The sequence below is a fragment of the Typopeltis vanoorti genome, chromosome 16, assembly GCF_054136105.1.
Source record: "Typopeltis vanoorti isolate ZY-2024b chromosome 16, IOZ_Tvanoo_1.0, whole genome shotgun sequence".
In the NCBI taxonomy this organism is placed as follows: domain Eukaryota; kingdom Metazoa; phylum Arthropoda; class Arachnida; order Uropygi; family Thelyphonidae; genus Typopeltis; species Typopeltis vanoorti.
Window position 1 is genome coordinate 26,788,175 of NC_143564.1, and position 24,790 is coordinate 26,812,964.

Genomic DNA, 24,790 nt, shown 5'->3' on the forward strand with positions numbered 1-24,790 from the left:
TATTATCTCAAGTTCTACTTCAGTTTGGTTTATATCAAACAGCCCACTAATTTTATTTGAAATTTCTGTGATGTTCAAGTTTTCTTGAAATGGATTATCGATAGAAGATACAATCATTTCAGTTTTATTAAAATCTTTAAATCTTGAATTTATTTCTTCCTCAACTATTTCTATTTCACGAATAAATTCTTTTAAATCATAGCGAATCATTTCTTGATTTTGTTTAAAAAATTTTAATAAATATGGGAGATGTCTAAATTCGCAGTCATTTATATTTTTCTTTAATAAAAGTATTGTTGGAAAGTTTTTATTGAACTTAACATGTCAATTAAATTTTTATCTCTACCTTGTAACTCTAAATTTAAATTGCTTAATTTCGTACAGAAATCTACTAAACATGATAAGTGTAACAAACATCTTTTATCACTCAATTGTGGATAAATATCTCCTTTTTCATGAAGAAAATTTTTTATATCTTTAATTAATACAAGAAATCTTTCTAAAAATTGACTTCTGCTGAGCCAGCAAACATTATTGTACAACAGAAGTTCCGTATCATCATCTGCTTGTAATTTAAATAACCGCCGTTGCAGGTCTATTCCTCGAACAGAATTTACAATTGTAAATGCAATATCCAAAACATCTTTTGTGTTTAATCTTTTACTACACAGTACTTGGTGGTGAATAATAAAGTGGTACATTAAAAAATCTGGATATTTATCATCATTTTTACATAATGAAATGAAGCCTGATTTATTACCTATCATTGCAGGAGCACCATCAGTAGTAATAGACACAAGTTTAAAAGGGGGAAGTTTGTGTTGTTTCACAAATTCATCAAATGCCGAAAACATGTGTTCTCCCCTAGTCCTTCCCAATAATGGTATAATTTTCAAAAGTTCTTCTTTACTTGAATAATCTTGAAATGCCATGTGAATAAATACCATTAACTGAGCAATATCAGTGAAGTCGTTTGATTCATCAAATTGTAATGAAAATGCAACACACTGGTGAATGTCTGACATTAACCTGACCTGGAAACTTTTCTCCGGCAATTGGAACTCTTCCTTTCGGACAATTTGAAACCTTGTCTGTGGCCTAGAAGTAGTCTGTCTCTAGTGACGTCTCGAACCGAGATGCTCTTTTCTGGAAGCGGAAAACTCCTCTCAAGCAATGTGGATCCAGGCAGCCTCTCTGTCTCTCTGACAGTGACTCTGGACCGGGCGGCTTCCTGTTCCAGAAGTCAGGCAATTCTGGAACCGGGATCCCTTCTGTTTGCTTCAGTCCCATTTTATTAGGCGTCTTCTGAGACTTCGCATGAAGTTTGGAAACCCCCTAAGAATCGGTATGAGTTCTTTCATCTTAAGTTTCAAGTTCGGCACTCCTTTTGTTCTCCTCCGCTTTCTTTTGATTGTAAGTTGCTGGCCATCGGAGAAAGTTGTTTGAACTCTTTCTGACTGACTTCGGAGATGTTTACACTTAGAGCCTGCAAGCCTTTCTCATACATACAAGTTTCAATAACAATCTTTCTAATGCTGCCATGTAAAGCTTTGGCGACAAAAACATTGCTTTTGTTTTTAACACTCTAACACATTCTTATTAAAGCAGTATATACAGTTAGCTCCACGATCGACGGGTTGAACACCCCTATTATATATAAACAAGGAGAAAAGAGGAGAGAGAGAGAACTGTCAGTGTTCTCACATTGAGAGGAGAAAGATGAGAATGAAAGAACACTGACAGTTCTCTCTCCTCTTTCCTCCTTGTTTATATATAAACACTTCACCAGTCTCGCTTACCTTACTCTCCTGATTTTTCACATTTCCTCTTACTTCCTTAAATCTCTCATTCATCTTTAACTCTCTCATTACTCTTTTCCATTCCAGCAACAGATTCCTCAAATGTCTCTTCAAAATACTTTTTTTAGAATGGATGAATATCTCAATATACTATTTATTATCTTCCCTTGTCATCTCAATTCATCACTGTCATACCTGAGCAGCACACTGAATACTGTCCCACTACAGTGTTATTTTCACTCTCCTCAATAATCTTCTGATATCCATTCTAACACTCTTCTTCGGTTGAACCAAATCATTCAATCCCACAACAACCACTAGCTTTCCTGCTTGTTCATTCCTTATATTCAAAGCTCCAATCATCCTGCTTATTGTTCCTCTTGGAAAACAAACCTTGTAGATTCTTTCATTCACTATATCTCTAATAACTGAATCTCCATACAGCAACATCATCCTTGAATTATTTATTAATTCTTTCTTTCTTTCAGCTAACTTTCACTCAATTTTTTCATGCTTCCATTTGTATCTGCCATTTGACAAATTGCATGCTACATATGTCATCTCACTTCTCTTCTTTACTAACTCTAATTTCGCATCTTACATCCTGTTAATTGGATTTACTTCTTTACTTCACTTGTTGGCAATTTAATAGTTTTACTTTCACATGATTTCACATTTGGAATACCATGTAAAATAACAATCATCAACAACTAATCTTTGTATATTCCATTAACTGAATCCCATTATTTCTCTGATTTATCAATAAAGAGTACATTTCAGTTTTATATTATTTCTGTAATTTTAAATATAGTAATAATTTATTTTTTGTAAATTATTACTGTAAAATATAATAATAAAAAGATCATTATTAATAGTAGTAGTAAAGTAGATCTCCATGGAGTCAATTACTCACTGCAGGAGGTCCTCCATCACTCACACACACACAGCTTATCATAACATGACTTGAATGCATTCACTGCCCCCCCCCCCACACACACTTTTAGGCAATGCTTCCAACCATCCACTACTCCATGCAAAGAATCTACGCCTCATCTCTCCCTGCTCATACTCCCCTTATATAGCTTCCAGGGATGGCCTCTTGTTCTCTCCCTGTCTCTAGCTATTCTATGAAGAATCTCATGTACATTAATCTGGTAACTTCCCCTTACCAACTTACATTTCTCAATCATTTCTCCCCTCTTCCTTCTATACACTGGACTCTGCAATTTGTATTCCCTCAATCTGCCTTCATACACTACGTTCCAGAGACCAGAAACCACTTTAGTCATGTCTGAACTCGTTCCAACATCTCTTAATCCTTTTGAAAACTTGGTGACCAAATCTGCACACAGTAATTCATACAGTCTGATCAAAGTCTTATACAAAGGAATCATAACTTCCTTACTCCTGCATATCAGTGTTAGACTTTCCCAAGTTCCACTCCTCTGTAACTTGGGCAAGTCTAAGACTCAAGTCTGCATCATTCCCAGAATGCACTGCTGTCCTCACAATTTTAAACAAAATCCCCAAAATTTTAGGTCCTTATTCACTCCACCAACACCCCCAGATCCCTCATTTCCTCCAACTCCACTAAGATATCCCACTAATCTACTCTGCATCCCATCTGTGCTTTCAAAACTTGAAACCGTACACTCTGCTATGTTGAACTGGTAGCCCCATTCATCTACCAATTCAAAAAGTCTATTCAAATTCCCCTGCAGAACTACAACACCCCCAGTACTCCTCATAGTTCTTCCCAACTTTACATCATCTGCATAAACAACTGTATATCATCATTCAGGCCTTTTCCATTATCAATATCATATAAACAGCAATGGGGCACAACCACTGGTTACCTTCCTCCTCTGGCGATATCACTCCCCCATACACAACTTGCTGATCTGATCAGATAGCCAATCTCCAATCCAATGCACTAATCTACTATTCAACTCCACAGATTCTCATGTGGTAGATATTTATAATAGATTGGTCTGTAATTCAAAGCCTTAGTCCTTTCACCTCCTTTATGAGGAAGAACAATTTTATCATCTTTCCACTCTGTTGGAATTCGGGCAAGTCTAAGATTCAAGTTAAAGAAGTATGTTAAGTTGTTGTTAACTCCCTGAACATTCCCCCAAGACATGCAGTGATATACCATCTAGCCCTATGGCTTTATTGACATCGAGTTAACTCAATTCCTCATATACCTACTGCTCATTCACCATTAGTGGCTCTTCCTCCCTTCTCAATGCAATCAAGTTCTGCATGATGTTACTTTCACAAGGATGAAATACCTTTATGAAATGCTCACTCAACATCTCTACTATATCCTCTTCAGTTGTTATCATTCTACCATTCTCTCCAACCAGTATCATCTTTCCATAATCAGTCTTATGCTGACTCCATAATGCCTTCTTTCAAATTGCATGCTTCACCTCTTCATTCATTCATTTCACACCCACCTTATTTGACCTTTTCACCTTTGGAATGCATTCAGACATTGACTTTGCCAGACAGTTCCTGAACAGATCCCAAAAAGCACTGATGGCCTTCCAATTCTTCATTCCATGACACAGCTGCATGCTGTTCATAAGCTACTCATAATCACTAGACTTATAATTCCACATATATCCTTTTCTCACAGAAGTCCTCATATGACTGGCCAATCACCCAAAGGTACTGCCTAAGGTAGCTGTCCCTCAAAAACTCAAGAAATTCATTCTCTCTGCACTCCAATGCTTTCTCTTCATTCCAGTCTACATTACAATAATTAAAATCACCCGTAATGATCATTTAGTAGCAAGACTAATTTGCTTATACATTTCCTTCTCACTGCTCTCCACATTATCAGGTCTATAGCAACACACAACCTAGATACAAAATTAATAACGGAAAAAACTCACGTACAAAGATTATTTAATAGTATAATTTTCGCATGTGTGTAACAGGCATCTTCAGTATATATTAAGCTGCAATTAAACAATAACTGACAATTCCAAAAAAGCACCACCTAAGTAGCTGGTGTAAGATAACTAAAAAGGTCAATAAATTTCCTAAAAATAAAAAATCAAAAAAATAAAAAAATCAATACAATAAAAAGTTAGGAAAGATTAGCTGATTTGTAAAGTACTATCTCCCATAAGGGGGATAAACGTAAGCCATCGGATCTGTTTGAGTTAGGATAATGAAGTAGAGTTTCACATGTTTCTTTATAAAGGCGTTCCATAAAGAACTGACTTTTGTGAAGACCTTTTGTCTTTCTCCAATGAACTCTATATCTAGTGAAGATGGCATGTTCTGCAAGTCCAGACTTTTCAGGTTTAAAGTATTCAATATAAGTTTGGTGTTCTTCTAGCCGAATAGAGGCAGATCTTCCCGTTTGTCTGAAATAAGATAATCCACAAGAGCACGGAATCTGGTAGACACCTGGATGATTAAGATGTGGAAGCTTGTCCTTAAGAGAAGTGAGAAAGGTGGAGATTTTTCTAAACGGTCGAAAGGCAACAAAAATATTCAGTGGTTTAAACTTTTGCTATACGTTCACTGATGCCTTGCACATAAAGGATAGGAATGCACGTTATTTCTTCTGTGTTTGAAGAAGAAGACATATTAAAACTACTCAAAGTTCTTTTAATGAAGCAATTCTTATAACCATTACATAGAAAGGAAGAAGTTATATATTGTAGTTCTTTTTGTAAAAGATCGTCTGAAGAACAAAAGGAGTGGGCCCGATGAACCAGTGTTTTAATAGTTCCTGCCTTTTGACTGGAATGGTGATGAGATTCTGCATGGATATAATGGCCTGTAATGAGTCTTCTTTCTATAAACTGAGAAATGTAGAATTAGAAGATCTAAAAATGCTAACTGCTTATTTGATTGTACTTCTAGGGTAAACTTGATCCTAGGATGAAGTGTAAAAGGCAGGAACTATTAAAACACTGGTTCATCAGGCCCACTCCTTTTGTTCTTCAGACGATCTTTTACAAAAAGAACTACAATATATAACTTCTTCCTTTCTATCTAATGGTTATAAGAATTGCTTCATTGAAAGAACTTTGAGTAGTTTTAATATTTCTTCCTCTTCAAACACAGATGAAACAACGTGCATTCCTATCCTTTATGTACAAGGCATCAGTGAACGTATAGCAAAAGTTTAAACCACTGAATATTTTTGTTGCCTTTCGACCATTTAGAAAAATCTCCACCTTTCTCACTTCTCTTAAGGACAAGCTTCCACATCTTAATCATCCAGGTGTCTACCAGATTCCGTGCTCTTGTGGATTATCTTATTTCGGACAAACGGGAAGATCTGCCTCTATTCGGCTAGAAGAACACCAAACTTATATTGAATACTTTAAACCTGAAAAGTCTGGACTTGCAGAACATGCCATCTTCACTAGATATAGAGTTCATTGGAGAAAGACAAAAGTTCTTCACAAAAGTCAGTTCCTTATGGAATGCCTTTATAAAGAAACATGTGAAACTCTACTTATTCTCCAAACTTAAACAGATCCGACGGCTTACGTCTATCCCCTTTATGGGAGATAGTACTTTACAAATCAGCTAATCTTTCCAACCTTTTTATTGTATTGATTTTTTTTTTTAGGAAATTTATTGACCTTTTTAGTTATCTTACACCAGCTACTTAGGTGGTGCTTTTTGGAATTGTCAGTTATTGTTTAATTTCAGCTTAATACGTACTGAAGATGCCTGTGACACACAGGCAAAAATTATACTATTAAATAATCTGTACGTGAGTTTTTTCCATTATTAATATTGTATCGATATGTCTACTCACGGTATACCTCTTTTAAAACTAGGTTTTACAACCTAGATACTTCATTCTGTTCACCTTCGCCTCACATCATACTGCTTCTAAACTACTGCCACTGTTTAATCCTTTCATTTCCACCTTCATCTGGTGATAACTCCTCTCCTAGCATCAACAGGACTATTACCCCCTTTCTATCTTGCCTATTCTCATGAAAAAGATCATATCATCCATCTCTATTTCCTGCTAGAGTGTCCCCCCCCCTCATCTAATGATGTTTCACTTATTCCTACAATTTATGGGCAAATATACTCTATGAATGCTACAATGCCATTTCTTTTATTTTGAATACTTCTGGCATTTGTAAACATACGAGGGTAGTCTGAAAAGCTCTCGGCCTAACAATGAAAAAATGAATTTATAATTTCAAAATTATTTTTATTTTTCAACATAATCTCCCTTAAGACTAATACGTTTATTCCAGCAATGCTCCAGCACCATTATCCTGTCCCTATAGTGGTTCTCAGTGAGATCTGCAAAATACTCCTTTACAGCTGCAATCACCTCTTGTTTCAAAGAAAAACGCTGACCAGCAAGGAAGAGGTTTAGTTTTGGGAAGAGATAGAAGTCAGAGGGAGCCAAATCTGGGGAATGGGGTGGATGTTCCAACAATTCATAGTGCATATCTCTTAATTTTCCCCATTGTCAAAACACCTTTGTGGGAAGGTGCATTGTCCTGATGAAAGATGATTTTTTTCTTCTGCAAACCGGGTCTTTTCTCACAAATTTTTTCATCTAGTCTGGTTAAAAGATCGGAATAATTCCCCAGTTATTGTTTTACCCTTTTCAAGATAATTAATAAACAAAATGCCTTTAGCATCCCAAAACACTGATGCTATGACCTTTCCTGCTGATGGAACCGACTTTGTCTTCTTTGGTGCTGAACAACTGGTTTCTGTCTGCTGTTTGGATTCTGGTCTGTAACGGTGTATCCAAGTCTCATCCACAGTAATAAATCGATGCACAAAATTAGTTTTATTGTTAAAATGCTCCAAGCATGTTCAGAGATTTTCATGCGAGTGCACTTTTGATCTCCTCTGAGCAAGTGCAGCACCCATCTTACGCAAAGCTTTTTCATTTACAATTCTTCATGCAAAATATATCTCACACGTTCTTTTGAAATGCCTATAGTCTCAGTAATTTCATGTACTTTGGCTCACCGATCACCTAATATATTGTGCACTTGATCAATAATTTCTGGTGTTGTTACATTTTTTGGATGTCATTCATGTGGATCATCTTCAAGGCTGGTACGGCCATGTTTAAACTCGGCAGCCCATTTCTTAATTGTCTAAAACGAAGGAGGAGTGCCCATAAACTTTTATGAACTTCGAATGAATTTCTTTTGCCGTTAAACCTTCTTTTACAAAGAATTTTAAAACCGCATGATTCTCAATTTTATCCATTTCAAGGGATACAAACAACACTTTTGCTTCAGACAGCTGTGTAAAACAAACTACTTGATAGATTGACTTGCAATTTCACATGGATGCTTATGACAGATGTACCAACTTAGAAAAAAAAAATCTTGCCGATAGTGCTGTCATCTATCGTCGAGGCCGAGAACTTTTCACACCACCCTCGTAATCATTAGCTTCTTTTTCTGGTTCTATAACAAGGCTCTCAATCCACATTCCTCAGATGTGATCCTCCTAACCCACTTCCCTTTGGCATCTTATCTCTATCATCAATGATCTTGCACCTCTTCTCAGACCTGTTTGTTTCCCCCATATCTCTGGTCATACCAATCTGGTTCTGTACACACATACCTCTGCTCCTGTATCCATCATCCACTCTTCTCACACAATGTCTTCCTTTCCACCATGACCTCCCTAGTTTCCCTTTTGTCATGTGTTCCTTCTCTCTCATTCTCTTCACTCATGCCACTCGCCTCTGCATTCAAAAGCTCTCCTACTCACCTGCTGTTCCATGTCTTCTCAGTTCCTCAGGTTTTCCACAGACTTCAGTCATCACGCTCTCTCTTGCAGCAAGAGTTTCTTCTGCTGAATCCCCAAATGTATTCAAATGCAGCCCGTCTTTTTTTATACAGCTCCATCCATCCCTCAAATTCATCCCACACATTCACGAAGTAATTCCTTTCTCTTCACACATCTCAGCTAGCATCCCATTCATAATCCTCTCTCACCATCCCACCTCATCACCTTCATACCCGGGCAACACGCTGACTGCCTTTCATACCACACTGTTATCTTTTACTCTCTTTAGCAACTTCCTGATATCCATCCTTGCCCTTGTTGCCATCCAGATCATTTGTGCCTACTACCACCTTGCTCACTTCTTCCTCATATCTAGTGTTTCAATCACTCTGTTCAATCAATCCCTGGAAAGCAAATCTTATGTACTGTCTTATTTATCACACCTCTAATAATCGAATCCCCACACGTGGACAGCCTCGAATCACTGGACACCTCTTTCACACTGCCATTTTTCCAGCCTTCTTCTCCTTCCATACCTGTTAATCTCCTCATTTCACTCTGTCATGATTGATTTCCTCTTCTCTTGACTCACCTTTGTCAACTCTGCTTTCATATCCTGAGTTTTTTCTCACTGCTCTTCACTATCTCTACCAGGTCTATTGCACTTTCATCCTCGCTACCTAGCAGGATTGTTATCTTAGAGTGCAGCGTTTAACTTTTGCATATGCTATCTTATTACTACTTTCAATCACCCCATTTATACTCTCTTTTGTATTTCTTTCACCAATGTTTAAACACAGAACTAGATTCACTCCAATACTTTTAGTTTCACAGCTTTCAGAGGTCATATTAAAATGTTCTCTGAATGTCCTTTAATATTTTAAAATATGATCTCTATCATATTTAATATGACAGAGGTCATATTCAAATGCACACATGGAAATATTTAAACATACATTTTGAGATAAAACAAAACTTCTGACTTACTTTGCTCTAAGTGCTAATTCTCTGTCATTAGGACATACCCATTTATCTTTTGCTATTCCAAAATCTTCCATTATAATGCTGGAAATTTTAATTCCACCAAACAGAGATGTGACATCAAACTTCTTACCATTACAGAAACTAATCAGAACTGTAAATTTTGTGCAAAGAAAAACAATACTGAATTAAAAATTAAACATATACAACATATTTTTACATGGTACTACTAATAATTTGAAATACAGCAAGTACATTACTGCAATAAGAACTTAAAAAGGCTTCATTATGGCAAAATATAAGTTATTTATAAAAGGATATTATTTACTAATTTTGATTTCATAGCCAGATTAAAATTAAAATAAGCTCTCAGGCAAATTTTAATCTGGCTATGAAATCAAAATGCATATTTAATATCCTTTTATAAGTAATAGTTAAGTATTTTTTATCCAGTCTAATTAAACAGTTACTATACAACTTCTTAATATAAAATGGAATGGAAGAGATAAATGCAAGGAGAATCAGAGTAGGAGAGAGAGAGAGAATTTAGGGAGTATGAGTGAGAGGTATGGGGGTGCTAGAAGAGGAGAGAATGGAAACAGTAGAAGAGAGCGAATGAGAGACAGGTATGGGAATGCTAACAGACGAGAGGATGGAAACAGTAGGAGAGATGGAATGAGAGAGAGATATGGAAGTGCTAGAAGTGGAGAAAATGGAAACAGTAGGAGAGAGGGAATGAGAGAGATGTATAGGAATGCTAGAAGATGAGAGGATGAAAACAGTAGGAGAGACGGAATGAGAGAGAGATATGGGAATGCTAGAAGACGAGAGGATGGAAACAGTAGGAGAGACAGAATGAGAGAGGGTTATGGAAGTGCTAGAAGTGGAGAAAATGGAAACAATAGGAGAGAGAGGGAATGAGAGAGATGTATAGGAGTGAATGAAAACATTAGGAAAGAGAGGTATGGGAATGCTAGAAGAGAGAATAACTGTAGAGGAGAGGGAATGAGAGAGACCTATGGGAATGAAAGAAGAGGAGAGAATGGAAACAATAGGAGAGAGGGAATGGTAAGAGGTATAATGTATGGCGACTCAATGATCCGTGGTGTTCAAGATAGGATGCGTGAGGAGTGTTTGTTAGGAGGAACAATAGAAAGGGTGGCTATGGCAATTAAGAGAGGTGAAAGGGTAGATGAGATGATTGTGATGGTAGGAACGAATGACTTGAGTGGTAATGTAAGTCGGGTAGCAAGAGTTATGAGGTTTTTGCTTGAGACTGTACGGAAGAAGACAGAGAGAGGAAAAATAGTGTGTGTGTTGCCTAGGTATGATAATGATGAGCTGAGCAGAAGAGCGGTGATATTGAATGGCATAATAGCAAGAATGTGTGACAAGAGAGGACTGGTATGTGTGGATGCTTGGAGTGCATTTGACGAAAGAGAAGAATTGTATGCGAGAGACCATTTACATTTGAATGAGGAAGGACGTAGGCATCTAGAGAGATTGCTGTTCTGAAAGAGTCAGTGTGTCCCAGGGAGGATGATAGCAGGGATGGCCTCTTGTGGGAATGGATACTTGGGAGAAGGGAGACGATGTCAGGTAACACTGAGTCCAGTGGAGTCTAGAAGGGATAATGCTGGGTATAGAAACAATGGCATTTATATGCTTTATATTAATGCCAGGAGTATCAGGAATAAGGAAGAGGAATTGGTGGCGCAGATAGCATCAGCCTGGCCAAAAATTATTGCGATCACTGAGACATGGTTGAGAGAAGGGGATATAATAACAGGAATAGAAGTCGCTGGGTATAGTATTTTTCGTCAGGATAGGAGGGGAAAGCGTGGTGGTGGGGTACTGCTTATAATAAGTGATGACCTATGTCCTGTAAGAGTGGAGGCTTTGGAAGGCAGTGAGACAAATGATTTTGAGAGCATATGGTATGAGGTAGAGGTAGGCAAGACAGGATATTTAGTGGGGTGTTGCTACAGACCCAGGAGCACGGAGGATGGGGACCAGGAGATGTTTAGACAGCTAAGTTTGGCAAGTGCAAGAAGAATGATTGTTATGGGAAATTTTAACTACTGTAGTATAAATTGGAGAGAGAAAGATGCATGTAGCAATAGTGGAATGGAATTTCTAGAATTCTTGAGGGACAAATGTCTTAGGCAACATGTAACAGAGGGAACAAGAGGTTCAAGAGTTTTAGATTTGGTTATAGCATCAGAAGAGTTGATAATAACTGAGATGACATCTCTCCCACCAGTTGGAGAGAGTGACCATATGGTTTTGACTTGGAAAATGAATAGACATGCAGTAGTATCAAAGAGATGGGAACTTATGTGGAATTATAATGCAGGTGATTATAATAGTCTTAGACGTCAACTTCGGGAAGTTTCATGGAGGGAGGAATTGGAAGGCCGGGATATCGTTAGTGCGTGGGAAATTGTGAAAGAATATTTGTTAGTAGCAATGGTAAGTTGTATACCAAGAGTGAAGAAGAGGACACAAATTGGAGTAAAGTGGATGACAAACAATATTAAACAGGAATTGCATGTGAAAAAGAGGCTATGGAAGAGATATAAGGAGACAGGTGAAGAGAGGATGCGAGAAGAATATAAGACACAGGCCAGAAGAGCGAATAGTGTGATAAGGAAAACAAAACTGGAATATGAGAGGAGATTGACCCTAAGATCCAAAGAAAATCCTAGGGAATTTTTTAGCTATGTGGCCAGAAGAAGGAGAAATAACTGTGGAAGAATGATATTGTATGATAAAAATGGGAATAGAATGACTGATGCAGAGGGCATAGTGGAATTGTTCAATGACCACTTTATTGGAGTATTTCATCCTGGAGAAGTCAGTTTTAATGCTAGAGGGATAGGACTGGTTCGAGGTTTAGAGGTACAGGAGGAGAGTGTGTTTCAGACAATGAGAACTCTGGATGTCAATAAAGCTTTTGGACTGGGTGGTATTTCACCACGAGTTTTGAGAGAATGTGCTAGGGAACTGACAGTGCCTTTAACCTGGCTTTCAATGAAAGTCTGGCTTCAGCAAAGGTGTCCAGGGAATGGAAGGAAGGTAAGATAGTGCCATTGCATAAGGGTGGTAACAGACTGGAAGTGTCTAATTATAGGCCAGTTTGTGTCATCAGTAGTTAAGATCTTGGAGAAAGTAGTGAGAGACCGTATACAGCACTGGACAGATGAGGGTTATGTTATCTGTGAGAGTCAACATGGATTTGTGAAAGTACCCTCTTGTTTTAGCAATATGCTAGCCTTTTATAATAAAGTTACAAGAACATTAGATGAAGGAAAGGCATATACTGCAATTTTCTTAGACTTAGCAAAGGCATTTGACAGGGTGCCACATGATAAGCTGATATTTAAGTTGCAACACATGGGTCTGGATGTCAGATTGGTCAACTGGATTCAGGATTGGCTGTCTGATAGGTATCAGAGAGTTGTGTATGGTGGAGCAATTTCAAGGAGACAGAAGGTCACAAATGGGGTTCCACAGGGCTCAGTACTAGGACCTATATTGTTATACCTTTATATCAATGACATTGCCAGTGGATTGCAAGGGGATATTCAGTTGTTTGCAGATGATGCAAAGCTGGGAAAGATTATTAGTAATAGTGCAGATGTGGTAGCCCTGCAAGAGGAATTGAATAAGCTAGATAGATGGGCAAATGAATGTCAGTTTAATGCAGCAAAATGTAAGGCCTTGAGGTTTGGGAAACATCGATGGGACACTGCATACTCTATGGGAGGAGTTATACTGGAGGAAGTAGGGGAGACAAGAGATCTGGGGTTGATGATTGATAGAAACATGAAATTTAGTGGACATATTGCAAAGGTCGTTGTAGGTAACACAGAGGATTGCTGCAATAATGAGAAGGACGCTCGCTGACCTGCAGAAATAAAAGGGTTATCATTCCATTGTATAAGTCTCTGATCAGACCACACTTAGACTATTGTTCTCAGATTTGGTCCCCAGGATTTGAAGGGGATAAATTAACTGTGGAAAAGATACAAAGACGGATGACAAAGATGGTCTCAGGACTGTACAAGGATAGTTATGAGAATCGGCTGAGGGAATGTGGACTGCAGAGTTTGGTGGATAGAAGAAAGAGAGGTGATATGATTGAGACTTTTAAACTGTTGAGAGGTGGTTACAGGGTTGACACTGGGGAGTTCTTTCGCTTGGTTGAACAGCGGGAAGGAGTGATGACAAGAGGCCATCGCTGGAAGTTATGAAAGGAAACTGTGAGCAAGAGGATGAGGAGTGGTTTCTTTGCATGGAGGGTGGTTAAACCATGGAATTCATTGCCTGATAGAGTGGTGAAGGTGAGAACGGTCAATGAGTTTAAGGAGTGGTATGATAGATTTTGTGTTTCTTAGGGGGATCTCCCCTTGATGAGTCTTGACAGACTTTATGTTCTTAGGAAGGACCTGCCATGATGAGTCTTTTGACTCCATGGAGGCCTGAGTAATAATAATAATAATAATAATAATAATAATAATAATAATAATAAAATCTGTCAGATGAATAATTGCAAAAAGTTGATGAGGCTATACATTGTGGATAGGAAGTTAAAGCTCAGAGGACATATTGCAAAAGTAGTTAAAAGAGCTCATTGACAAGCAGAGATAGGGAGATCACTATCATTATTGATGAGACCATGATATGGCCAAATCTTGATTACAGCACACAGATTTGGTCACCTGGGTTTCTTTGGCATGAATGATGAATACTCCCTATGAGGTTAGAATGAAATCTGTGGGGATATCATAAAACCTTAAAGGTTATTAAACGGATTTTATAACATTAATATAAATGATATTTTTCAGTATATGATGAGTAAGGAAAGAAGCAGATATATATTTTGCATGGAAAGCAAATTTCCATAAATGGCTGGAATGAATTGCCAACAGTGATTGTGTATGCCCTGACAGGGAATAAGTTTAAAGAGAGATGTGATAGGTACTGTCTGAATAACAGTTACTGTGAGCTTCCCATGATGATGATGACTCCAAACTCCTTGGAGCTGCCCAAGTAATAATAATAAGGAGAACATCATCATCATCATCAAATACCTGCCATGTACCCTCAAGGGGTGTACAGGATATGATAGTACTACATGAAAAAAATTACATCATTACTAACTTCCTATCTACAATTTTCCTCCAAATCAGTCTATTACTTCTCAAGACTCCAACATCATCAGATCTTATATTTCAATTGTCTAAGGCACTTTGTACCGTATCAATCCACCTATATCTTGGTCTTCCTCTGGGTCTTTTTCCTGCCAACCTGGCAGAGAACACTTGTTTTGCTAATCTTTCCTTGCCCATTCTGTTCAAGTGACCATACCACCTGAGATTAGCTCTGCTAACGCATTCCTGGATGCTGACAATGTCAAGTTCTTTCCTAATATCCTCGTTTTTAATATGATATTGCCATTGATGCCATTTGTTCATGCTTATAATCTTTCTCAGGACTCTCATATCTGCGGTCTCTAGTCTTTGGTCAAGTGTTTTACTTCTGACCCAACTCTAAGATCAATAAGTTAAAACTGGTTTGAACACTGTCTTGTATACAGCTAATTTAGTGTTCTGATTAATTTCTCTCTTATTCCCTATGAATTTATTCAATCAATTCCCACCATACCAGCTTTGCTGATTCTGTTGTCTATTTCTATATTTAATTTACCATCTTCACTAAAAATAGTGCCTAAGTAGCTGAAATATTTTACTTGTTCCACAGGTTTTCTCCATTCACAACACAGTTGACATTTTCAATGATTCTGCCTATTTTCATTGTCGTTTTAATGCTGACCTTCATACCGTATCTATTACAACAGTTATTCAATTTAGTCAGAGAATCTTGCGGACTTGTAGTGGATTTATTTAGAAGTATAACATCATCCGCATAAAGCAAAGAGCTGACATTAACATCTCCAATTTTGATATCATGTTTAATACCACTTTCCTTCATAATGTGATGCATATAAATAATGAATAACCGAGGGGATAATGTACATCCTTGTCTCACACCAGATTTAACATTAAACCATCTTCCTGTACTTCCTTCAATTCTAACTGCTGACTTACAACTCAAATAAAGACTAAGTATTGCTTGATATAATGCCCCATTGACACCAAATAACTGCAGCGTATTGAATAGCTTCTCTCTTGGCAACTTATCATATGCCTTTTCCAAATCGACAAAACTTAAATACAGATCTTTGTTATATTCCAATGCTTTCTCGACTATTTGTCGTAAAGTGAAGATCTGATCCTGACAGCCTCTATTTGGCCTGAATCCAGCTTGTTCTTCACCAAGCTTTTCTTCCACAATTCTTCTCAACCATTTCTCAAGTATACTTGTATAGATCTTTCCAGGAACATTCAGTAGGGAAATACCTCTGTAATTCTCACATTCAGTTTTATTTCCCTTTTTATATATGGGTACTATGAGAGCTCTACTCCAATTATCGGGAATTCATCCCTCTGTTCAGGCTTTCTGAACTATGCAGTGCAGCCACTGAAAGACTCTTATACCACCATACTTCAGCATTTCTGGTCGAATATTATTATTATTATTAAACAAGACCTCATGGAGTCAAGGACTAATCTAGGAGGTCCTTTTATCTCACACACACATCTCATCATACCGCGTCTTAAACACATTCAAACTCCTTCAGACACCACACTCTCAGGCAAGGCATTCCAATCTCTCACAACTCTGCACGAAAAAAACCTGCCTCTCACTCCCTTACTCACACCCTCCTTATACAGTTTCCAGGGATGACCTCTGGTTCTCCCCTGATCTCCCACTATTCTCTGTAGAACTTCTCCACCATTGATCCTATAACAACCCCTTACCAACTTGTAGGTCTCTATCATATCTCCCCTCTTCCTTCTCTCCACGAGACTCTGCAAATTACATCTTTTCAATCTTTCCTCATACTCGACATTTCAGAGGTCAGAAACTACCTTAGTCAGTCGCCTTTGGACCCTTTCCAACATCTCTTCATCTTTCTGAAAACCAGGCGACCAAATCTGGGGACAATAGTCCATGTGTGGCCTAATCAAAGCCTTATACAATGGAACAAGAATCTCCCTACTTCTACACGTCAGTGTCCTCCGCATCATTCCCAGAAGTCTTTGTGTTGTCTTCACAATTTTGGCGATGTGTCCCCTAAATTTTAGATCCTTATCTACTATCACCCAAGGATCTCTTATTTCCTCTACTTCCAACAATATATTCTCACCAAGCATAAATTCTGCATCCCATCTTTGTTTTCCAAATTTTAAAACCTTACATTTTACAACATTGAACTCACATCCCCATTTGCTTGACCAATCACTCAATTTATTCAAGTCTTCTTGCAAGGCCACAACATCTTCACTACTCTTTATGGTTTGTCCCAACTTTGCATCATCTGCAAACAACTGAATATCTCCATCCAAATCTTCGCCAATATCATTAATATACAAGTTAAATTGTAATGGCCCTAAAACAGATCCCTGAGGCACTCCACTAGTGACTTTCCTTTTCCTGGATATTACACCCCCATACACAACTTGTTGATACCTATCAGATAGCCAGTCTCCAATCCAATGCACTAATCTAATATCCAACACCATCTGCTCTAGTTTGACTGTCAACTTATCATGAGGTACTCTATCAAAAGCTTTTGCGAAATCCAAGTATATTACTGTGTATCCTTCTCCTCTGTCCAAGGAAGCAGTCACTTTATTGTAATAAGTAAGTAGATTACTAAAACACGACATCCCTTTAGCAAATCCATGCTGTCCATCAAAGATTATACCATTGTTGTCAACCCAACTCTGGATCCTAGTTCTCACAAGCTTCTCCAACAACTTAAGCACAACACCTGACACACAGATAGGCCTATAGTTTGATGCTTGAGTTCGATCACCTCCTTTATGAAGTGGCACAATCTTGCCCTCCATCCACTCTTTAGGGACTTGACCAAGTGCAAGACTCGTATTAAAAAAATATGTCAAGGCAGGTGTCAACTCTCTGGCACATTCCTTCAGAATACGCGGTGATATATTATCAAGTCCCACAGCCTTATTTACATCTAGTTTACTCAACTCCCCAAACACCTCTTGCTCACTTACAGTCAGTCTCTCCTCCCTATCATCAACTGCTCCTAATCTCTCCATGAAGTCACATTCACAAGATTGAAAGATCTTTATGAACTGCTCATTAAGTATCTCCACCACACATTCTGCAACAGCTGTCTTTATACCATTTCCTCCAATCAATATCATCCTTCCAAAATCATTCTTTCTTTTGCTGGCTACATATCGAAAGAACTCCCTAGGATTCTTTTTTGGCTTCATTAGCTAACTGCTGTTCATACCTCTCTTTAGCTACTCTCACCAACCAAGTCACCCTCCTTGCCTGGTCTTTGTAGACCTCATGAAATTGGTTACTTCCACTTCTCTTATGCTGCCTCCACAATGCCCTTTTTCTCTGTATTGCATGCTTAATCTCTTTATTCATCCATCTCACACCTACCTTATTTAACCTTCTCACCCATGGTATACATTCAGACATTGCATCTACTAAATATTTTTTGAAAATCCCCCAAGCTTCATTGATCTCTTTTCCAGCTAACTCCTCATTCCATGCTACACCTGCAAGCTGTCTCCCAAGCTCTTCATAATCACCCCCCTTGAAGTTCCATATATATACCCTTTTTTCACAGGGGTCCTTGAACTGCTGGCAACCACCCAAGTAATCACCTTATGGTCACTTTCACCAATTGGTGGATGATTTGATACCTCATTGATAATTACATCCTCCGATGAGATGACCAAATCCAAGACCCTTAATCCTCGTGTGCCCTCTGTTACATACTGTCTGAGGTAGTTATCCCTCAAAAACTCAAGAAACTCATTTTCTTTACTTCCAGTTGCTATCTCTTCATTCCAGTCTATATTGCCATAATTAAAATCACCCATAATGATCACCCTTTTCTTATTTGCTTGGCTTATTTGACTATACATTTCACTATCACCACCATCCACATTACCAGGTCTATAACAACATCCCACCAAGTATTTGATTCTATTCACCTCTATCTCACACCATGCTGCCTCAAAACCACTAGCCCCATTTCCCTCTTGCATCTCTACCTTGTATGGGCATAACTCTTTCTCTATCATCAATAGCACTCCCCCTCCCTTTTTACCACTTCTATCCTCACGAAACACATCATACCTTTCCATCTCTATTCCTGTCAGGATGTTATTTTCATCTAACCATGTTTCACTTATTCCGACAATCTCTGGGTGCACAGACGCAATTAGTGCAACCATTTCATCCGCCTTGTTTCTTATACTTCTAGCATTGGTATACAAACACAACAACTCATTTCTGGATCTACAGTTAGTTCCACTGATACCACTCACTCGATGTGATCTCTCCATGCTGGACTGGGGCCATTTCCCTTTCTGCTTCTTCATTTTAGAACCCTTTGCAATTCCATCTGTTTCCTTTTGATCCCTGATCATCCCATTACTTTCCTGCCTACACATGCTCTCACCTCCTCTTGGAGCATCCACCTTTCTCACGCTGTGTATCCCTGTCCACCCTGAGCCTCCCCGTTTCCCTGCTCCTCCAGCACACCCATTCTCTCATTTTCTATACTCATACCACTCACTTCCCCATTCATTTCCACTTCTTCAATCTCTCCTGTCTTACTCTCCTGCTCTTCCACATCACTCCCCTCTCGATCTGATTTATTCTCTCTATTCACTTCTCCACTTTCCAGCAGCAGTCTCTCCAAGCGACTCACACCATAACCACTCAAATGCAGTCCATCGCTCCCATACAGCTCACTTCGTCCCTCAAACTCATTCCATACATTAACAAACTGTACTCCCATCTCCTCACACATTTCAGCCAGAATATCATTCATAATCCTTGCTCTCCGCCTCATTTCACCACAATCATACCTAGGCAACACACTGACTACCCTTCCTGTCACACTATTCTCTTTTATCTTTCCAAGCAGTCTCCTGACATTCATTTTGACATGCTCTTTGTTCTCTCTCAAATCATTTGTACCAATTAATACAATTAACTCTTTTGCTCGTTCCCGCCTCATATTCAATGCCTCAATCACTCTACTCATTTTACCGCCTGGAAAACATACCTTGTGCATTTTATCCTCTAGCACACCTTTAATAATGGAGTCGCCATACAATGCCACTCGCTCATCTTTTGTTAACTCTTTCATGCCATCATAATTTATTTTAATAGTTTTGACCTGAATTCTCTTAATTTCATTCCGCATCCATTTCATTTCTTGCTTCATCCAATCCAATTCACCTTCCGAACCTCGCGACACAGTCTCTCTATCATTAAATCTTTCTAACTTTCTAACTCTCGACCCCCTCTTCTCACTTTCCCTCTCATTCATCCTTCTTTGTTTCCATACTTTCATTCCATGCATCCAACTTTCGCCATCATTCATTCTTTTTTCGCTATCATTGATTCTTTCGATTTTTTTTACTTGCGATTTCTGCATCACGCCATTTCTACTTTCATTCATTCTCTCAATTTCGTTTCTTTCCGCCTCACTTTCGTCCCTTTTAACATCCGTTACGGTTGTCAAATCGCTCTTTTTCTTTTTTCCTCATTTTTTAACATTTTTTCGCCTGTCTTTCTCACCATCCTTCTCTTTCAAACATGCACTCGCGACACAATCGGTACTAGCACTTTCTGTCATCAATTCCATATTCGCATTCATCAATTCCTCGTTCAGGTCACATTTCGCACATACCCTTCTTCCATCCGCACTAAACATCCACAAATCATTTATGTAATCGATATTCATATATCATCTACTCCTGCTGCCTTTCCACATTTCAAGACTTTGATGGCTTTTTCTACTTCAAGTATGGATATGTATTCCTGACTGCATGCCTGGTCAGTATTTTTTACCATTGTGCTGTCATCACTGCTTGTTTCATTTAGCAGTTTTTCAAAATAATTACTCCATACCTCAAGGATATCTTTTTCTCCCATTTTCATGTCACCTTTATCATCTCTAACTCCTTTTACAGCACTCCTTCCTCCATTCTTAAGCTTCTTCAACAACCTCCAAAATATTTTGCCGCCTTCTTGATATTTATTTTCTATATTCTTGCCAAAGTCATCCCATGACTTTTGTTTAGCTAGTTTTACAGTGTTTAGCTTTCTTACATTCGTCTGTATATTCTAAGAGCACAACCTGACTTATTTGCCAGGAACTTTTGATATGCTTTCTTCTTTTCCTTCACTGCCTCTTTCACTTCCTGTGTCCACCATGGAGCTCTAATTTTTCTATCCTCGCAGACAACTTCACCACATGCCTCTCTAGCTGAATCAATCAGGGCTTTCTTCAAGGCTTGCCACTGAATCTCCAAGGTTTGATTCCTGTTCTCAAACTCTTTCATTTTTTCTTCAATAATCTTTGTGTATTTTAGTCTACAGTTCACATCTGAGAGCTGCTCAACCTTTATTTGCTTTAAAACTTTCTTACATGTTATTCTTTTCAATATGAAATTGAATTTTATCTTGCTCAAGACTAGATAGTGATCACTTCCAATTTCAAATCCTCTGTACACTCTGGTGTCCTGCACCAGGGAAAAAACATCACTATCAACAATAACATAGTCAATGAGACTTTCCTAGCCTTCCCATTCCTAGCCTCTTCTCTCCATGTGAATTTGTGCACATTTTTATGTTGGAACATGGTGTTAGTAATAACCAGTCCATGTGCTGAGCAGAAATCCAACAGATATTTGCCATTATTATTAGCTTTGCTCTTTTCTCCAAATTTTCCCAAAATATTTTTGTATGTCTGACAATCATTTCCTACTCTGCTATTTATATCCCCAACAAGGACCAACTTTTCCTTTTTCATTGTGTCAGTTGCTTTTTCTAAAGCCTCAAAAAATTCTTCCACTTCTACCTTAGTAGGATCTTCTGTGGGACCATAGGCACAAATAAGTCTCATTGTCCAGTTTCCCCATTCTCATATTTGCCCACATTACTCTACTGGAGACTGCCTGCCATTCAAGAAGATTAGCCTCATATTTAGTGTTGAATACTATGGCTACACCTTCTTTTCCTTGATTGTCATTGCCTGAATATAACATTTTGTATTTATTGCTCAGAAAGATCTCACCAGTTTTGGTCTTTTTTGTTTCAGTCACCCCTATTATGTTGATCTCGTACTTATCTAATTCCTCAGCTAGCTCCATTTCTTTGCCATTCAGGCTTCTTATGTTGATAGTACAGATCTTTAATTCTGGTGATGTTGAGTTTGAGTGTGCTTTCAGATTTGTTCCAGTAACTGACTTTTTGCTGTTCACCCTGTTTCCCTGGCGAAAACAACGGGGGCCTTGTTTAACCGGGCGACGCCCCAGCCGGCATGAAATTTTGTCATGTTGTACTATCATTTTTTTTTATTTTGGTTTAACAAATAAGAATACAATTTGGTCAGCTAAATCCCAAATTGCCAGCCCATCCTCGTTTGTTCGTTCAGTATCCAAGAAGTATACAAGTTCAGTATCCAAGAAGCCCAACAGGGTGTACCACGATAAGGTGAGGATTGGACATTAGGTCAGAAGCCCTGGTCGGTTCTCTGCATTCCTTTAAAGGCTATGTGAAGGTCTTCTCTCAGTTATACAGCTTTGACCCTTAACCACTCCATATAAGAAGAACAGTAATTTTAATAACTAGTGACCTCAGTAGTATCAATCCACCCGGCATGAAATTTTGTCATGTTGTACTATCATTTTTTTTATTTTGGTTTAACAAATAAGAATACAATTTAGTCGACTAAATCCCAAATTGCCAGTCCATCCTCGTTCAGTATCCAAGAAGTATACAAATTCAGTATCCAAGAAGACCAACAGGGTGTACCACGAGAAGGTGAGGATTGGACATTAGGTCAGAAGCCCTGGTCGGTTCTCCGCATTCCTTTAAAGGCTATGTGAAGGTCTCCCCTCAGTTATACAGATTTGACCCTTAAGCACCCCATATAAGAAGAACAGTAATTTTAATAACTAGTGACCTCAGTAGTATCAAGTGTTCTGTTGGCAAAGAATGGGATTTTACAGAAAAAAAAAATCATGAATGCCAAAGAAGACCCAACAACAGAGCTAATCACTATTATTTTGAGCGACACATCACCACCCTACTCTACCATCCAAAAAAAAAAATCAGAAATTCACAATTTTGGCAGAGGGGATACCACTCTTCAGCCAAGGCTGCATGTATGAATCACATCATAGGCATGGATGTTTGTGGATGTCTTTAAGTGGTAGGTGAATTTCATCACTCAGAGTGAAACTACCTTGTTTATTAAAGGCCCAAGGTGGCTTTAAAAAGTTTCATGTTTGGTCTCTAAGGGCTGTTTTCCGATTACCTAACCTTTAACTCACCTAAGGTACTATTACTTAACCTTTAGCCCCCAAGGTATTTTTTGAATGAAATTCACAAAATTATAAGTGAAAAAAATTAGCTTATCCATCAAATCACTTTCCCATAAAATTTCTTACAATGAAACAGAAGTCCAATTCTACTGTATTTTAAGATGATTTTTATTTTATTTATTTTTTTTTTATGGTAACCTAATCTACAGTACATTAGTACCATTGGCAGGCAAAGAGTTGGAACAAGTTACACAAACTTCACACAGTTGGGCAATGAATTTTTCAGAATATATGTAGGTTGCTGAATTAAATAAGTAGTAATTCAGCTGATATTTTTACTGGTATTACAACATGTTATTAACTGTGCATTTTCTATGTGTGTACCACACATTACTAAACTGGAAAAAATAACAGTTATTTCTTCTGTCATTTTATTTGAATCAGTTATAGATTGATTTTATCTGTCAATGGCTGACATGTCAGATTTGAAGTCTGTGAACTGATTTTTTATTTTTTCTGTATATATTTTTTTCTAAGAACTGGTACCAGTCCAGATTTTGGAAAATGCCAAGTTTGATAATCTGAGGGCTCCACTCTAGAAACCAAACATATCCTTTTTTCAAGCTTTAAGCATCCAAGAAGTAAGGTGGTGTTTGCCACTGGGTAACAAATTCATCAACCATCTGATATTCGTCTAAGTAAAATACAACTCAAAACATAATAAGCCTTTACTGACAACAATCAGAAACAAATTCTATCACCAGCATGCATATGAATCCTCAACAGATAATACATGGGATTCATTTTTTAAAAAATGCTCTCTTCAAATGACTGAGCGTCTAATGAACGTCTAAGCCTTTCCACGAGAATCAAATGACTGATATCATTGAGCATTAAAAAGACAACACCTCTCGTGATCCATTCATGTCTAACCAACCAATCTGAATATGTCCCAGCAAATAAAACATCTTCCACTACAAAGGACAGTTTCTAAAACCCCAAGTTCCAAGTTAAGATTATCTCTATTTATCTTTTGTTTTTTATTCCTCTTCCCCTCAAATATTTTCTGCAAAAAAATACTAGTTTCTTATTTTAAAAAAAAAAAAGTTTTCTTTGTCTATCATTATTAAATCGATAAATGGATGCCTGGACACCCTCGTATCAAAGGATTCAATTTGTGGATATGCAAAATCCACACCACTTATTCCTTTTAAGGTTACACGGTGATCAGCATTCATATTTACGAATTTAGGGACACAAAACACACGTGTTGAAAAGATTATTTTACTGATTAATAATAAAATAATAACTTGATATTTTGACCCCTGTATTGAGGTCATCATCACAAGGATACATGTGTAAAGAAACAAAGCTACATGCTGTTGCACTCTATACAGGTAAATTACATCTACGTTGTTAACTAATCTTTTTTCTTAGCCTGTCCTCTAGTGATAAAAAATAAATAAAATAAAATAAAATAAAATTACCAATAAAAACTACAATAAACTCTGCTAAAGTCCTCATGTACTAGGATTCTTCTGGAATTATACAGTTTATATTGTTATATTATGATTATCTTCTGGATTTGTACAGTACAGGTTGCTGTTGAATGTTCAGGAAAAAAAAAAGCACTTCAAGTCTTCTTGTATTGAGATGTTTCTTCGTGGTTGCTATGAAGGTTGCAGATGGGTCCTCCACATTCTTCGAATGATTAGACCATCGTTTTTATTCAGATTCAGATCATGTTTGAGCATTTCACATGCTTCCTTGAAT

The 24,790-nt window shown here is 37.8% G+C and overlaps 1 protein-coding gene across 8 annotated transcripts in view; it reads right to left on the reverse strand.

Annotated features, from left to right (window-relative positions):
- Positions 1–24,790, reverse strand: part of Rph (Rabphilin) — a 695,894-nt gene that overhangs the window by 578,324 nt on the left and 92,780 nt on the right. For all 8 annotated transcript variants that reach the window (XR_016549578.1, XM_090406051.1, XM_090406050.1 and 5 more), the window contains one exon: positions 9,555–9,702. Coding sequence is in view for 7 of the 8 variants with exons in the window: in XM_090406051.1 (XP_090262177.1) it covers positions 9,555–9,625 (71 nt within the window). In the remaining variant the exon portion in view is untranslated. The remainder of the gene's footprint in view (positions 1–9,554; positions 9,703–24,790) is intronic.